The following is a 13474-nucleotide window of genomic DNA, read 5'->3' on the forward strand; positions in this document are numbered from 1 at the left end:
TGACGGAATTTTTTTTAATACAGTTTTTTCGTAAAGAAATCGGCAGGACTGCTATTTTTAAAGATTTGCTGCAAGTTCTGCAGAGCTTCAGGAAAATTCTTGGCAATTTTCTGGTTTGTAACGCACAAACGGTGGGCGCATATGGGCAACAGATTCTTGACCGTGACTCTCTCTTCGGGGACTAGTAACCACCCACTTGACACTGGAGCTTGTTAGAACGAAGAATCTCAATATGGGCAAACGATTTAGTCACAGAAAAGTGTCTCTGTTTTGTCGTTGAAGAAGCGAGAAAATGCGGCCGATCGCCATCGAGACAACTTGATAATGGCTAAGGGGTTACACTTAGCCTTTGGATTCATTTTACTTTTGTGTCTCCTTCGGACAACAAGAACATCTTCGGGGTATCATGAAGGTGAGTTAAATTCTTACGCAGTAAGCTTGTTTGGTATCCGAATTTTGAAGTGAGCTTAGTTTATTGACTTGAATCTTCAGTGTACGTTAGTGCCTCGTTACGCTAATGGAGGTCGAATTTTAATTTTTGTTTTTGTGCCTTCTTCACGGCATGTTGAGTTCTATTGACTACATTAATTTGTCATGGGGCCAAATCTTTTGAAAGCTTTGAGTCGCAGTCCACTGATTCGCGCGTGAAGATTGTTCGAGAAGGGACTCTTCCATTCTTCACGGATTTCTAGATTCAATAGAACTAAAGTTTTTCCTTTCTGTAGAGTTCATCCCGCTGGGGTCATTTTTAACAAAGTGGAATCGTAGATCATTTTAATGCCTGAAGACAAAAAGCTACGATTGATCGGAATGTGAATTGTGGCATGGTAGTTTTTAAACACGCTCCAATGCGTGTATTCAAAGCGAAGAATCGTCGCTTTTATTCCCGTCGCTTTGGAGTGTGTCGTAGCTAATTGCTCATTTACTTGCATCCCTTCCAAGTTATTTCCATACTTTACCCTTTTGATCGTTGGCTAAATCATTTATCAGTTCTGTTCTGCGTGTAAAACGCATCACCTTCATCTGAAATTCAATACGGTCCAAGGTCGTCTTTTTATACCAAAGTAAATAAATTGAAGGACCTTTTTGCCTTTATCCATCACGTTTCAGCGAAAACATAAAATAATTAAGTTCTTTTTAAAGTAGTCTTTGATTTGTAGCAATGATTAGAAAAATATTTATTGAACATATACTGTAGCGCATTCAAAGTCACTCGTGAACGTGAAATATTGGATTCCCGTGGACCAAAGCTTAAATTTAAATAATTTAACTGATCATTTTGAAGGTTGTATTGCCTCTGCTTGGCCTGAATTGGAAAGAAAACATTAGGACAAACTAGCAATCAATTTAAAAAATAAATGATCGAAGGCTAGAGAGCTTTGCTTTCAAATCAAATACTTTCTTGGCTTCGTAAACACGTTCTCTTCAATGCGTTGTAAGTGTAAGTGTGCATATGTGGGAACCATTGACGTAGGAAAGTGACGGTATAATTTCATAAACTCTTTATGTTAGCATGCCGCATTGTAGTCCAAATAGCAATATAAGGGTACAAGCGGATAGTCGTTTATCATCCACACAACTCTGTGACAGTCTTTTTTTAAAATATACATACATACATTCTTTATTCAAGACGCAAAGTTACAAGAGTATACATATAAAAACAAAAGATAAAAAAAGAAAAGGCGTCTCGAAAAGGAAGTTATGAGGTAAACCCTATGTAAAAACTCCCTAAAATAATACGAGAAATGCAGAAAATTTGTTGCCAGCCAGGCAGTCACTTTGTCATTATGAAGAATAATGGCTTTTGGTAAAGGGTACATGCAGTTTCTTTGGGGAAGTTACCCTTTCCTTGTTGTTGTTTACAAGCCAACTAGTAAATTTAATTTACTGGTTGGATTCTGTCCTAGTCAAACCTCGACAGAGGAGTTTGTGATGGGCCCCTGCCATTTCCTGCCAATCTTTGGTTACTGGAGTAACCAAAATTGGTGCTGTGGCTGGGAAAGAGTTTTAAACCTCTTAAATTGGGCAGGAGTTTTCAAAGACGATTTCTAGTCTGTACTGCGCACTCTTGAGAGTTTGTTTGCGTTTTTTGGCTTGTTTCACGTAAAACATCACAAAATGTAAACATTTTGCAACTACTTACGAGAAGTAAGGCCCAGTTCAGACGTCGTGCTTCTGTTGTGCCAAACTAAATTGCAGTTAGGTTCGACTGTAGCACGGCTGGAAAACAACTCTGATTCAGATGTCATGCAAGAGTCGAACCAAATTCTGGGTATACTGACGCCTTGTAACAATTCTTCTCCTAACTCCCCATGGGAACACAATCTCACCAAAATACATTAATATAATTTATGAATTTTACTTTGCGCAGCAGAAACATGATGTTTGAATCACTGCCGTGTCAGAGTTGTGTAGCACGGCAGAGCTTGTCGAACTTAATTGCTTGCCGAACTTAATTCAAAAGTTTGATTCAGACACCATGCTTCTGCCATGTTTTTGTCAAACTTAATTCCTGAATTTAGTTCGGCACGGCAAAAGCACGACATCTGAACTGGGCCTAAATTCAAAGTTTCAAAACAACCTCCATTTTGGATGTGAAGCAGTCCAAGTTTTTGCTTCGTTCTTTCTGATATCACTTGATGAAACAACTTCGCCGCTGCAAAAATCAATGGAGCTGTTGGAAAAAGAATTTGGTCTCAAAGATAAGGTATGTGGTTTGTAACGAATATCATCAATTCACATTCCATCGCGTGAGCCTTGCAATGTTTATAAACATTAAGGTGCTAAGACTGTGCAATACGGACTGGAAATCATCTTTAATACAGTTCTACAATGTTCATGAAAAATATGGGAAAAAATGTCTTTTTTTACTGAAACATAGTCTTGTCTTCCCTTCTTCCTCCTAATTACTCCCAACACAGTGCCAGGTTTTATCAAGCCAACATTGCTACAACATTTCAACATTATTTTGGGGGTTTGGGAAGCCATAAATAGTTCTCTTCCCAGATTAGAAAAGAGGTCTGCTAAGGAGGGGTGTCTACTGATGGATTTGGAAGGCTTCAAGTGCAGCATTTTTATGGGTATAGGACCAAGAAAAAGTGTCAGTTTACAAGCTGCCTGCAGGTAGTGTCTGTTGGTGAAGATTCAATCATTCGACCAGTGATCCTCATTTGTTTACTTCTTAGTTCCATGGTACATCGGCTGTTACAATAACAGTGAAGTCTCTGAAGATGCGTCATTCAAACCTGCTTATGAAGAGGATCAGATGACCCCTGTTTACTGTGTTAGTCTTTGTACTTTTAATGACAGGTATGTAGTTCAATCTAGAATAAACAGTATTAGTATCACCCAACTAGTGGACTAATGCAAATCCTGCATTTTGATTGGCTACGCTACTAGGGGACTATTAGTAATAGTCATCTAGTAGTGAAATTGGCGCTATCGAGCGTGACGCTTTCTTTCGTTTTATTCCCAAATAAATATTTCTTCACCTTGCATTTGCTAACTTTATTATTACCTTTTCTGTCCGACTAGTTGGGTGATACTAAAACAATTGGACCCTTCGCCCTCAAGGGCCACAGGTCAATAGCCCATTCGGCTTCGCCTCATGGGCTATTGACCCGTAGCCCACAAGGGCTACAAGTCTAATTGTTAATTAGACCAGTGGCTCATTCTTGAGTTTCTATACCCAATGCCAACTGTCAGTCAATAGAAATCTCAAGCTCATAGTGTATTAAGGATTATTACAGAATTTATGCACTGAGGGTTACGATTCAGGTTCACAGTTAGGGATCAAGGTTCAGAGGTCCAGAAAGGGGGTCTAGATAGGAGGGTCTAAAAGAGGGTACAGAATGGGGGTCCATGTTGTGCTGACCCATGTAATATTGTACTTACTTATGATTTATAATGACTTGTAAGTCTACCTATAAGATGATCACTGATTGTTCCTATTGCATTGTTCATAGGAGTTGATATTATTCATGTATTATTTTCCATCACAGCTTCAGATATGCAGCAGTAAGGAATGGAAGCATCTGTATATGTCTCACGCAAATACAAAAGGACAACAGTGCCAATCACACTCTCTGCAGTGTTAGGTATGCAAGCAGCATGTTTGTGTTCAAAAATGAAATGCATGTACAGTGTATTTCTACTGTAGAACTTCTAGCATTAAACAAGAGTTCAGAGATGGGAGTCATGCAGGTGAAAGGTCTCTTCCAAACAAATAAGCACAAGTACATTGTGCTGAGTGGAGGAACAGTGGCCTCATGTTTAGTGTGCTCGTCTCCGGATCGACCAGTTTGGGTTCGAGCCCTGACTGGGGACATTGTATTGTGTTCTTGGGCAAGATACTTTACTCTCACAGTGCCTCTCTCCACCCAGGTGTACAAATGGGTATGGTGAATTAATGCTTGGGGGAACCCTGTGATGGACTAGCATCCCATCCAGGGGGGAGTAGAAATACTCCTAGTCACTTCATGCTACAGAGAGTGGGATAAGCTCTAGCCTGACGGGCCACTTGGCTCGTATGCAGACTTTACCTTTACCTACATTGTACTAACCTCTTGATTGGACTAGTGATTGCTTGGATTACGGGTACTTTAACTTTAACGTACATTTACAGCGAAGGTGAACACAAATTGAACTGTATAAAAGACATATTAACCAATAGCAAACTAAACTACTCATGTGTGCGTACGAAGAAATATAGAACGCACACTGACAAGTCTGGTATATTGCCATGGCAGCAATTAAATTAAGTAACGTGTGTTTCCATCGTAAAAGTTTACATGGAAATTCTTAAAACTCTCAGACTTTAAACTTTGTTTTCCATGGTATAGATCACAACTTATAAGCATCTTTTAATTATTTTGCAGTTGCCATGGAGATCAAAATATTCTTTGTGGGGGAAGAAATGCAAGTAGTGTTTACTCAACTGCAGTTCCGCTGCTTGTGTCGCTGAACATCACTTTACCAAAACAAGTTAAAACTAATACCTCAGTTACTGCTGACTCCAAGCTGTCAATCAAGAGACCAAGAGATGAAGTCAATAACTTGGACAGAATAAAGCAAGGAAATGAAACTGCAGATGATATTTTAATTTACTGGTACTCTGGGGTTGAGTTTTGGAATAAAACACGGCATACTCTGCATGGAAATCAGACAAGAACCTCAACTGTTTTCTTATTTGCGACACCTGGTAATCACAGAATCTGCGTCGAAGCATCCAATCTGTTTTCGCACCAAAAGATATGTACTGATATTGATGTAGTTGCTCCAGTAGAAGGCTTGCAACTCGTTACGGTCTTTCAAGGAGGTAAAAAGCTGAACCTTTCTTTGCCATTGGTAGTCAAAAGTCACAGGACTGTACTTTTGAAATATCTCACTGTAAGTGGATCAAGACCTGAATTTCAATTTGACTTTGGTGATGGAAGTTCCCCGCTTACCGTCATGGACAATTCTGTAGACCGATACTCATCAATGTGCTCCTGCGTTACTGTTTCTCATGTCTTCAAAAGTTGCGGTAACTTTACAGTGAATGTGACGGCATCAAATGCTGTCAGTATAGAGTCTGTTACTCAGCCTGGTCAAGTTATGGTGGTAATGTCTATTGGGGCAGTGGAAATAAACAAAAATGGCAGAGACTGTATGTATGTGGAAGGAAATGTCTCCTTGACCTTGACAGCCACAGTGAAACAGTCTCAGGGGTGTACTCTTTTCTTTCAATGGAATTTTAATGATTCTTCGCCTGATGTGACAACAACAGGTGAGTCACCTATTGAAATAACGAGTAACGCAATGCAGTATCAAGTTGAGGATGGTAAAGTACTGTTGAACCTAAAGGAGACTTATAAATGGCTACAACTGCCCTTGTAGAGAAAGACTACAAGCAGTCTCTCTTTTGCTTAAAAATCTGTGGGAAAGAACATCAATGAATAGAGGCGATTCGCCACGAGCCCTAAGTAGTGTGGGTGATAGAAGACCAATGACAAGAGATGCCCATACTACTTGTGACACTTGGTTTTGCCCCTTGCCTCTGCTTGTTCGTTTGCTTTCTTCCCTCATGGATCTTTGAGCAAAAGGGAGAATGCTGACAGTCTATTGTTTCAAGGAGAAGAAAATGTTAGTATTGATAAGGATCGCTGCAAGTTTGAGACATAAGGTATGCCAGTGTTAAAAGGAATCGATTCTAGAGAGCGAAGTTTGAATCTGAGCTCAACTGCTGAAAAATAAACTTTTCCAGGAAACAACCAATCATACTCTCCCCGAGAAGGGTCAATTAATTCTGAAGGAAGCCGGGGGGGGGGGGGGGGGGCGGTTGGGGGGGAGAGAGTTCAAAAACCAAAAATTGAGTTTCAAGGAACAAAACATAAAACCTAGATTACTTGAGCTGTTGTATGATTAACTCACTTACAACTGACTGGGAAAATTTAGCATTATTTTATCTGCGTTGACTGTAAAATAAAAATTAATGATAAAATAATAACAATAATAATCTTTAATCTTTAAATTTGCTTGCTTTTAGCCAATGAAGATTAATTTTCTCAGTCTTAAATAATAAATATATATAGCAGCCTATTTGGGGTAGAAACAATACCTTATAATCCACTAGTTGCTCATCAACAAACTGCATGTCTCACTGTTTTGTTAACTACAATTGAACCTCGCTATTTCGAACTCTCAGGGGAAATGGAAAATAGTCAGAGTGAGAGTTTGAAGTACTCGATAGTAAATGACTGAAGAGCAAATCCAAGGGAAAAGCTCTTGAGATTGAAATAACCGAGGTTGAATTAATGGCATCCAACTGTAGTTTCTATTGTAGGTTTGTTATTTTTGCATTGTATAGTCATTTGACTTATGGTATGGGTATTTGTTCTTACTCTTTAACTAGCTCCGTCAGTGTCTCACACATTCTCAAGCTCTCGCAGTTTTTATAATGTCACAGTTGTGGCATTTAATGAGTACAGTAGAATGGAAACAACACAGAAGGTCTGTCTACAAGAGAGATTACAAGGTCAGTACAGTCAAGTGGCCTAGTTACCAGTTAGCTGGTTGGTCTGTGGCATGGATTGAGCAGGTTGAGTTTTAGCTCTGGCCAACCCTGGCCAGGATCAATGTGTTGTATCTTGGGCAAGACACTATTAATAGTCTCACAGTACCTATCTTTCCCCAGTTGTATAAATTGGGTATCAGGATTTTTAATGCTGGGGAACAACCATGTGATAGAATAGCATCTCATCCAGGGAGAGTAGAAATACTCCCAGTCACTTAATGTACTATGGAAACCATTGCCTCAGAAAACTAGTGTTAGGAAAGTGACATACATGTACCCTCATCTTGATTGCCATTATGATAGTTACCCCAAGGTGGAAGGTGTCCTTCTGCATAAGCTACAAGTAACGGAATGAGACATAGTACAACTGTGTTGTAGCCAATCTTGTTTTCCAGAGTGGCATTTATCTGCCACTCTCCACTAGATGGAGATGTTCTGAAATTTAAATTACCAGGTTCCAGGCAATTGATCCCTCTGAGAGATGATCTTTTCTGCCTGGTTTGATCATCTGGAGGAATTTTTCTCTTATGAAGAAGTCTAGTTCATTAGTTTTGCCTGACTGTGAAAACCGATTAACTTAATTCCTGCTGATATTGTTAACAAAACCCTGCACAATAAGTTTGTTATTTTATAAGTCATATGATTGTACTTTTAACTTCTCATTTACCTCGATCTGAAAGTGGATAATACAGTCATGTTATTAGTGCTTATCAGGTATGATAATTTTATGCAGGTGTGATATTAAAACCTGAGGTGTCACACATGATGGTGAGCACTGAGGAAAAGACGACATTCATGGCACAGCTCAGTCCAAGACTTGCAGGACAAGGCAAAGTCTTATACAAGTTTTACAGGAGTGACAGGGAGGATCTCGTGACAGGTGGCCAGGAAGGTCGATTTCCAATTAAATTTGATACAGCAGGAAGGTATCTTAACACTTAATATCTTTTAAAGAAGCATTCACTTCTGACATGAGTTTGACTGTTATGTGAGAGATACATTAACTGTTAAGTGTCAAAAGTAAAGATCTCCCCCCAAATGAAGTAATGATATGCATCTATGCAAAATCTTCCTAGATTATCCAGGAGTCTCCTGAATACAAATCGAATCTCCCAGTCTCCCATACAGGTCACCAGAACTCCCAGATACAAAAGATGGTGATTAAAGTAAAACATTTTGACACTCACTTTGGCTGATTTTGGGAATTTTTGGGAGATGTTTGACAAGTTGTCATGATTGAAACAGCAGAACTCAATTAATTTATGTACTGACAAGTACATTTTTTTCAGATCGAGAAGAGGCAAAATTGGCAGGCTCCCAGATTTAATTTTTTAAGTTTTCGTGTCTGGAAATGGTTTTGCTGAGCTCAAAAGAAGCTACTGATCCAATTTAGTAATGATGTCCATGAATTAGGAACCTCAAATGTTAGTTGAGTTTAGAGACGTGAAAGTTGCAACTTTCCAAAACTAGCAAATCAGGGAATGGCTGCTAAATGCGAAAGATATGAGACAGTGCTGTTTTTCTAATTTGGAACTGCAGTCGAACTTCCAGTTGTGACCACCTCTCATCAGTGACCAGTTAAGTTTCCAAGTCAAATCACTATATTATTTGGAACCTCTTGAAAGTGACCACCTAGCTCTGGTTAGCCTGTTCCAGGCTCGTAGTAGCTGGGGATAAGTAAAAGCAAGAGCGCGAGTGAGAGAAAAAACAAAGGAGGCCTAAGGCGAGGAATGATAAGAGAGCCTGTAAGAATATCTTTAACGGCCCTCTTCTGCAGTCAGATAAGGTTCCCCCTTGGGAATTGTACTATTTCCTTGCACAAAAAATAGGAGAACATTTCCAGCTAGTTGAGAAGTTGACGTTTTTATTTTTCGACACCTCATTAAACCAAAGGTGGGCGGAAGAGGGTCATTAAAGATATTCTTACAGGCTGTCTCCCTTCCCTTCCTCACCTTAGTTCTCTCTCATTTTTTCTCTCACTTGCCCTCTTTTTTCGCTTGACCCCAGCTAACGAGAGCCTGGAACAGGCTAACCTCTCGTGACCACTTTTGGAGCTAAAAGTTTGAAATTTTCGTCTGTTTTTAACCTCCCGTAAGAGACCACTTGACAGATCATAGAGCGGAAACTGGATAATAAGGTGCTGCAAAGTGATCTCATTCCTGGGTTGTACAAAAGACAAAAGTATTTGTCAAAAATTTACTTGTCACATGTATGAAACATTAAAACATGGGCTAAGTCTTGCAGTTACCATATATGCTAATAAGGGATTTGACCCAATAATTATGGTCTAAGCTCTTGTAATCTGCCACCTCCCCTAAGCGACCATGTAGGCTTGATATTTTGGGTGCTCACTTACTGGAGATTCGACTGAATGCTCTCTGACCTATTACTAGAGCAGCAACAACAATTGCAGCAATGATTGCAACAATAATAGACTAGTTTAATTGTACCAGAAAAAGGTTGAAATAGAACAAATTGCAATGTATTTCACCAGAGAAGATCTAATTGCCTGTGTGATAACAGTGCATGGGAACAAACCGTAAAGAGCTTGAAACTACAATTAAAGTTAGGTCAGGTGGCCATTGAATATTGTTAGTTATGGTGAGACTGCTTCCAATAAGGTAAAAGGTTAAGTCTGCATATGAGCCAAGTGGCTCATCAGGCTGGAGCTTATCCTGGTTTCAGTAGGATGGAGCAACTGGGAGTATTTGTACTCCCCCCTGGGTGGGATGCTAGTCCATCGCACGGTTACCCCCCCCCCCCCCCCCAGTGTTAAATTCCCTGGTACCTATTTATACACCTGGGTGGAGAGATGCACAGTGAGAGTAAAGTGTCTTGACCAAGAACACAACACAATGTCCCTGGCCAGGGCTTGAACCCAGAGTGCTTGCTCCGGAGTTGAGCGCACTAACCATGAGGCCACCGTACCACTGCTTCCAGTAACACCCAGTATCTGCCAGATCTCCAGTGGTATTCTGTTGTGAATTGTCACCAGTAATGTGTTACCGTAGCAGTTTTCAAAGTTTGGCCCTTTATAGGAAATTGTTATGGGGCCTCTGTTATTTCTCAGTTTTTTTTTTTTCCTGAAGGGTGTAGCACAAGGGAAGATACTTAATATACTCTTCTTGAAAGCACTGATTTAGTCTCTCCTTTTTTTAGGCATGTCGTGTTTGTTTATGCAGTCAATAGAGTCAGTGAGGTTGTTTCCAATGAAATTGTGGTTACTGCATTGGATCCAGTACTGGGGGTGAGTGTGTCAAGCTCTGTTTCGTTATAAGGAGAGCATTTTTGTTGATGAGACAGATGACTAGCCAGGATGTAGCTAAGAAAACACTAAGCTTGCTCATTTACATGCCCAGTTGGCTTTTCTGGCCTTATGTGGCAGCTCTAGAATTTACCCTCAAAGTCTTTGTTTTTGTGTGAAGTATAAGGTCTCTTTCATAGACAGTGAAATTGTTTGGCAGTTAGCCCAAGTGTTCATGACATTTAAGGAGTAGAAAATATTTTCTGTGTTTGTATTGAATTTTAGAAGCATGACTGAAAGTTTGGAAGAACAAGAAATGCTTTAGGAATAGTCAAGCTGCAGGCAGGCATTTCCAGAGATGTTTCAAGTGTTCCCAAACTTATAAGTTAATTTTAATATTAAGCACTTAGAAAAAGTGATTTCTACTGCTTTTAGAGAACACTGCAAATGAAGAAAGGGAAATCACTTGTTTATTTGGATTATCAAAATGAAAATTGCTTTGCTTGCATCATCATGATGGGAATTTGTTAAATTAGTGTCAGCCCAGTGTCTCTGTAGATGTATGAGAGGTGTCTGTTTGTCTGTTTTGACCCTCTTATGTCAAGCTTTAAGTTTCTGTGGCAGCCATGTCAAAGGGTTTTGTAGTAGTGGGTAGGATAAGTGAAAATTTACTAGACTGTTAAGGCTAGAGATGGAGTGTTACTAGGTGGTATAAGGCAGCAAAATTAATTGTGGCCTACTGAAGCTGCCAGCACATTTTGATAGTACTAACTGCTGCACAGTTTCATCTCAGATACATGTAAGTGTCTCATCTCTGGCATTTAGTGGTACATCTCCAGATCTAAAGCTTGTCCATAGAGTCAGTAGAGGTTCTTTTATTTTCCTCACTTCATTTCAGTCTTACAAGATGCTATGAAAAATTCAACCATATCACTAACATAAACAGTGATTTACATGTAAGTTTCTAGGGAGCTTGAGCACAGACAATAGATTTTCTCTTTGGGGCATGTTATAAACTTTGAATGTTAAGAATAGTAAAATGAGAACTTTCCAGCCAATTGGAGGGATATGAACAGGCAAGAACCATAAGATTCAGCATGATGTCTGTGATTCAAACATTCTTGTGGTTTAGCTCTCCAATATCTATTTAAAAAAAAGAAAACATGTACCATGTTTCCATTGAGTTTAATAGAAACACAAGTGAGAATTGAGTTTGGGAGAAATGCTGTGGGAGCAAGAGCCATTAGGTGAGTGTTTCCACAGCTTTTTTGAGTTCTCCCTAACTTTCATGAGTGTTTCTATAACTCGATAGAAACATGGAGGTTTTTTTTTCTTTTAGAAAATACTGTGACAAATAAAAGAAAAACAACCCGTTTACTTTGATCATCAAAATGTAAATTCTCTTTGCTCGCACCATCATTACGTCAACAGCTCATGCTAGTTCTGTGTACAGTGTACTTTCTATCAAGTTATAGAAACACGATTTTGAACTAATCAGTGTGCATATATTTTCTCTGGGTTATTTTTGAAAGATCAATGTAGAGTGTTCTGTTTGTATCTAGAGTTTTTCTTTAATTGTCTGTGATCTCTATTAACTCATTCTTTGATGATGAGGTTGTTTGTAGATGTTCACAAGTTGGGTGTTAGGATACCAACAATTGTTTACCTCTCAAATGTTGAAGTAAATGGATTTCTTTCCTTATAATTTTGTTTCACCAGCTCTCAATCAATCACAAAGGAATAATACTGTTAGGACAGCCAGTGCATTTAAGTGCAGACTTAAAGCAAGGAACCAATGTCATATTTAATTGGGATTTTGGTGAGGGATTGCCGATCAGTACATTCAACACCTCATCACCAAATGTCACCTACAACTACACCAAGTAAGATCTGTCAGGAATGAAGTTATTAGTGGTTCAAAAAATATTATTTTGTTAATAATTTAAATCAGTATTTTGAAGTTCAGTTTGATCTTGTCTGTGGAAAGCTTACAGTTTTCATTCATCCATCTTTTTGTACAGAAAAGGGAGGTACAAAATTGTTCTTACTGCAACGAATGGCATTGGACGTGAAGAAAAAGCATCAATCACAGTTTATATTACTAATGTAACACAGTGCTACCCTCCTAAAATTAACATACTTGGAGTCTCCAGCAGCAAGGTTAGTTTGAAATCTTATGCTGACCACTCTACTCATGTAGATATAATAACACGTCACTAAATAAATTATAGGCAAACTCTGTCTTTCAGGGGCACACAAACTCTGTTCAATCAACAGTAAAGCAGTAAAGGATTTTTCAGTCATCTTGACAGGAAAACAGAATCCTTATCAGTTGATATAAAGTACGTCACCACTTAACCAATTCAGGGCTCAAAAAAAGTGCTGTCCTGTCGTCCAGGGCAAGTAGATTCTCCTTCTGGGCAAGTAACTTCTCATTCTCACTTGCTCAATGGGCAAGGGATCAGGCAAGTCAAGAGCAAACAAAGACTTGCCCAGGACACAAACAATATCTGGGAGATAGTTGTCCTAAGGGCAAGCTGGAATTCAAGTTTTTTTTCGAGCCCTTAACCATTAACCTTAGGTTTTGTTCAGTGCTTATTAATATTGAATATTACAGGTAAACCGATCCAAAGAGATCCGATTAGAAGCTGATGTCACTCTACCCTGCAGTGAAGACAGGGAACTACTGTACTTATGGACGGTAAGATTACTGTTAGTAGTAATTTTTCAGAAAAAATAGTTTGGAAGTAGTGGGCTGCAGTCTGTTTTGATAATAATGTTGATTTGGGTGGCCAGTAAGTGGTAGTGCTAATATGGCGACCTTTAGATTGAACTACAAGTATGAAATTGCGAACAAGTGCAATTTTCAAACCAGTGACGTTTCCAGAGCCCTCGCTCTTCATGTTGGGTTTAGGTAGCAAGTGTAGCTGAAAGAATGAAATGAGTATGTGACGTGATAATGTGAAGCCCGTAAACTAGAATTGAAAAGTTGTTCTTTGTACTTGATTTTATACTTGTACTCACATCTAACTTCCCCTAATAGGATTCTCCTTGTGCATGTTTAGACATTCTGTCCATATAAATGTAGCCAGAGAGTTTCCTATTTGAAGGTGCTTACATTGTATTAACAGGAGCCCATCACTAGGAACGTGCCACTCCCATACTAGGCCTATGTC

At 39.1% G+C, this 13474-nt stretch overlaps 1 protein-coding gene across 1 annotated transcript in view; it reads left to right on the top strand.

Annotated features, from left to right (window-relative positions):
- Positions 1 to 13474, top strand: part of LOC145487996 (polycystin-1-related protein-like) — a 64987-nt gene continuing 51513 nt past the window's right edge. The window contains exons 1-10 of the mRNA XM_081466760.1: positions 1 to 412; positions 3186 to 3309; positions 4002 to 4097; positions 4878 to 5767; positions 6893 to 7015; positions 7788 to 7980; positions 10214 to 10301; positions 12018 to 12181; positions 12320 to 12458; positions 12916 to 12999. Of these exons, the coding sequence (XP_081322886.1) occupies positions 325 to 412; positions 3186 to 3309; positions 4002 to 4097; positions 4878 to 5767; positions 6893 to 7015; positions 7788 to 7980; positions 10214 to 10301; positions 12018 to 12181; positions 12320 to 12458; positions 12916 to 12999 (1989 nt within the window). The 5' untranslated portion in view covers positions 1 to 324. The remainder of the gene's footprint in view (positions 413 to 3185; positions 3310 to 4001; positions 4098 to 4877; positions 5768 to 6892; positions 7016 to 7787; positions 7981 to 10213; positions 10302 to 12017; positions 12182 to 12319; positions 12459 to 12915; positions 13000 to 13474) is intronic.

The sequence above is a fragment of the Orbicella franksi genome, chromosome 5 (genome assembly GCF_964199315.1).
Source record: "Orbicella franksi chromosome 5, jaOrbFran1.1, whole genome shotgun sequence".
Taxonomy (NCBI): domain Eukaryota; kingdom Metazoa; phylum Cnidaria; class Anthozoa; order Scleractinia; family Merulinidae; genus Orbicella; species Orbicella franksi.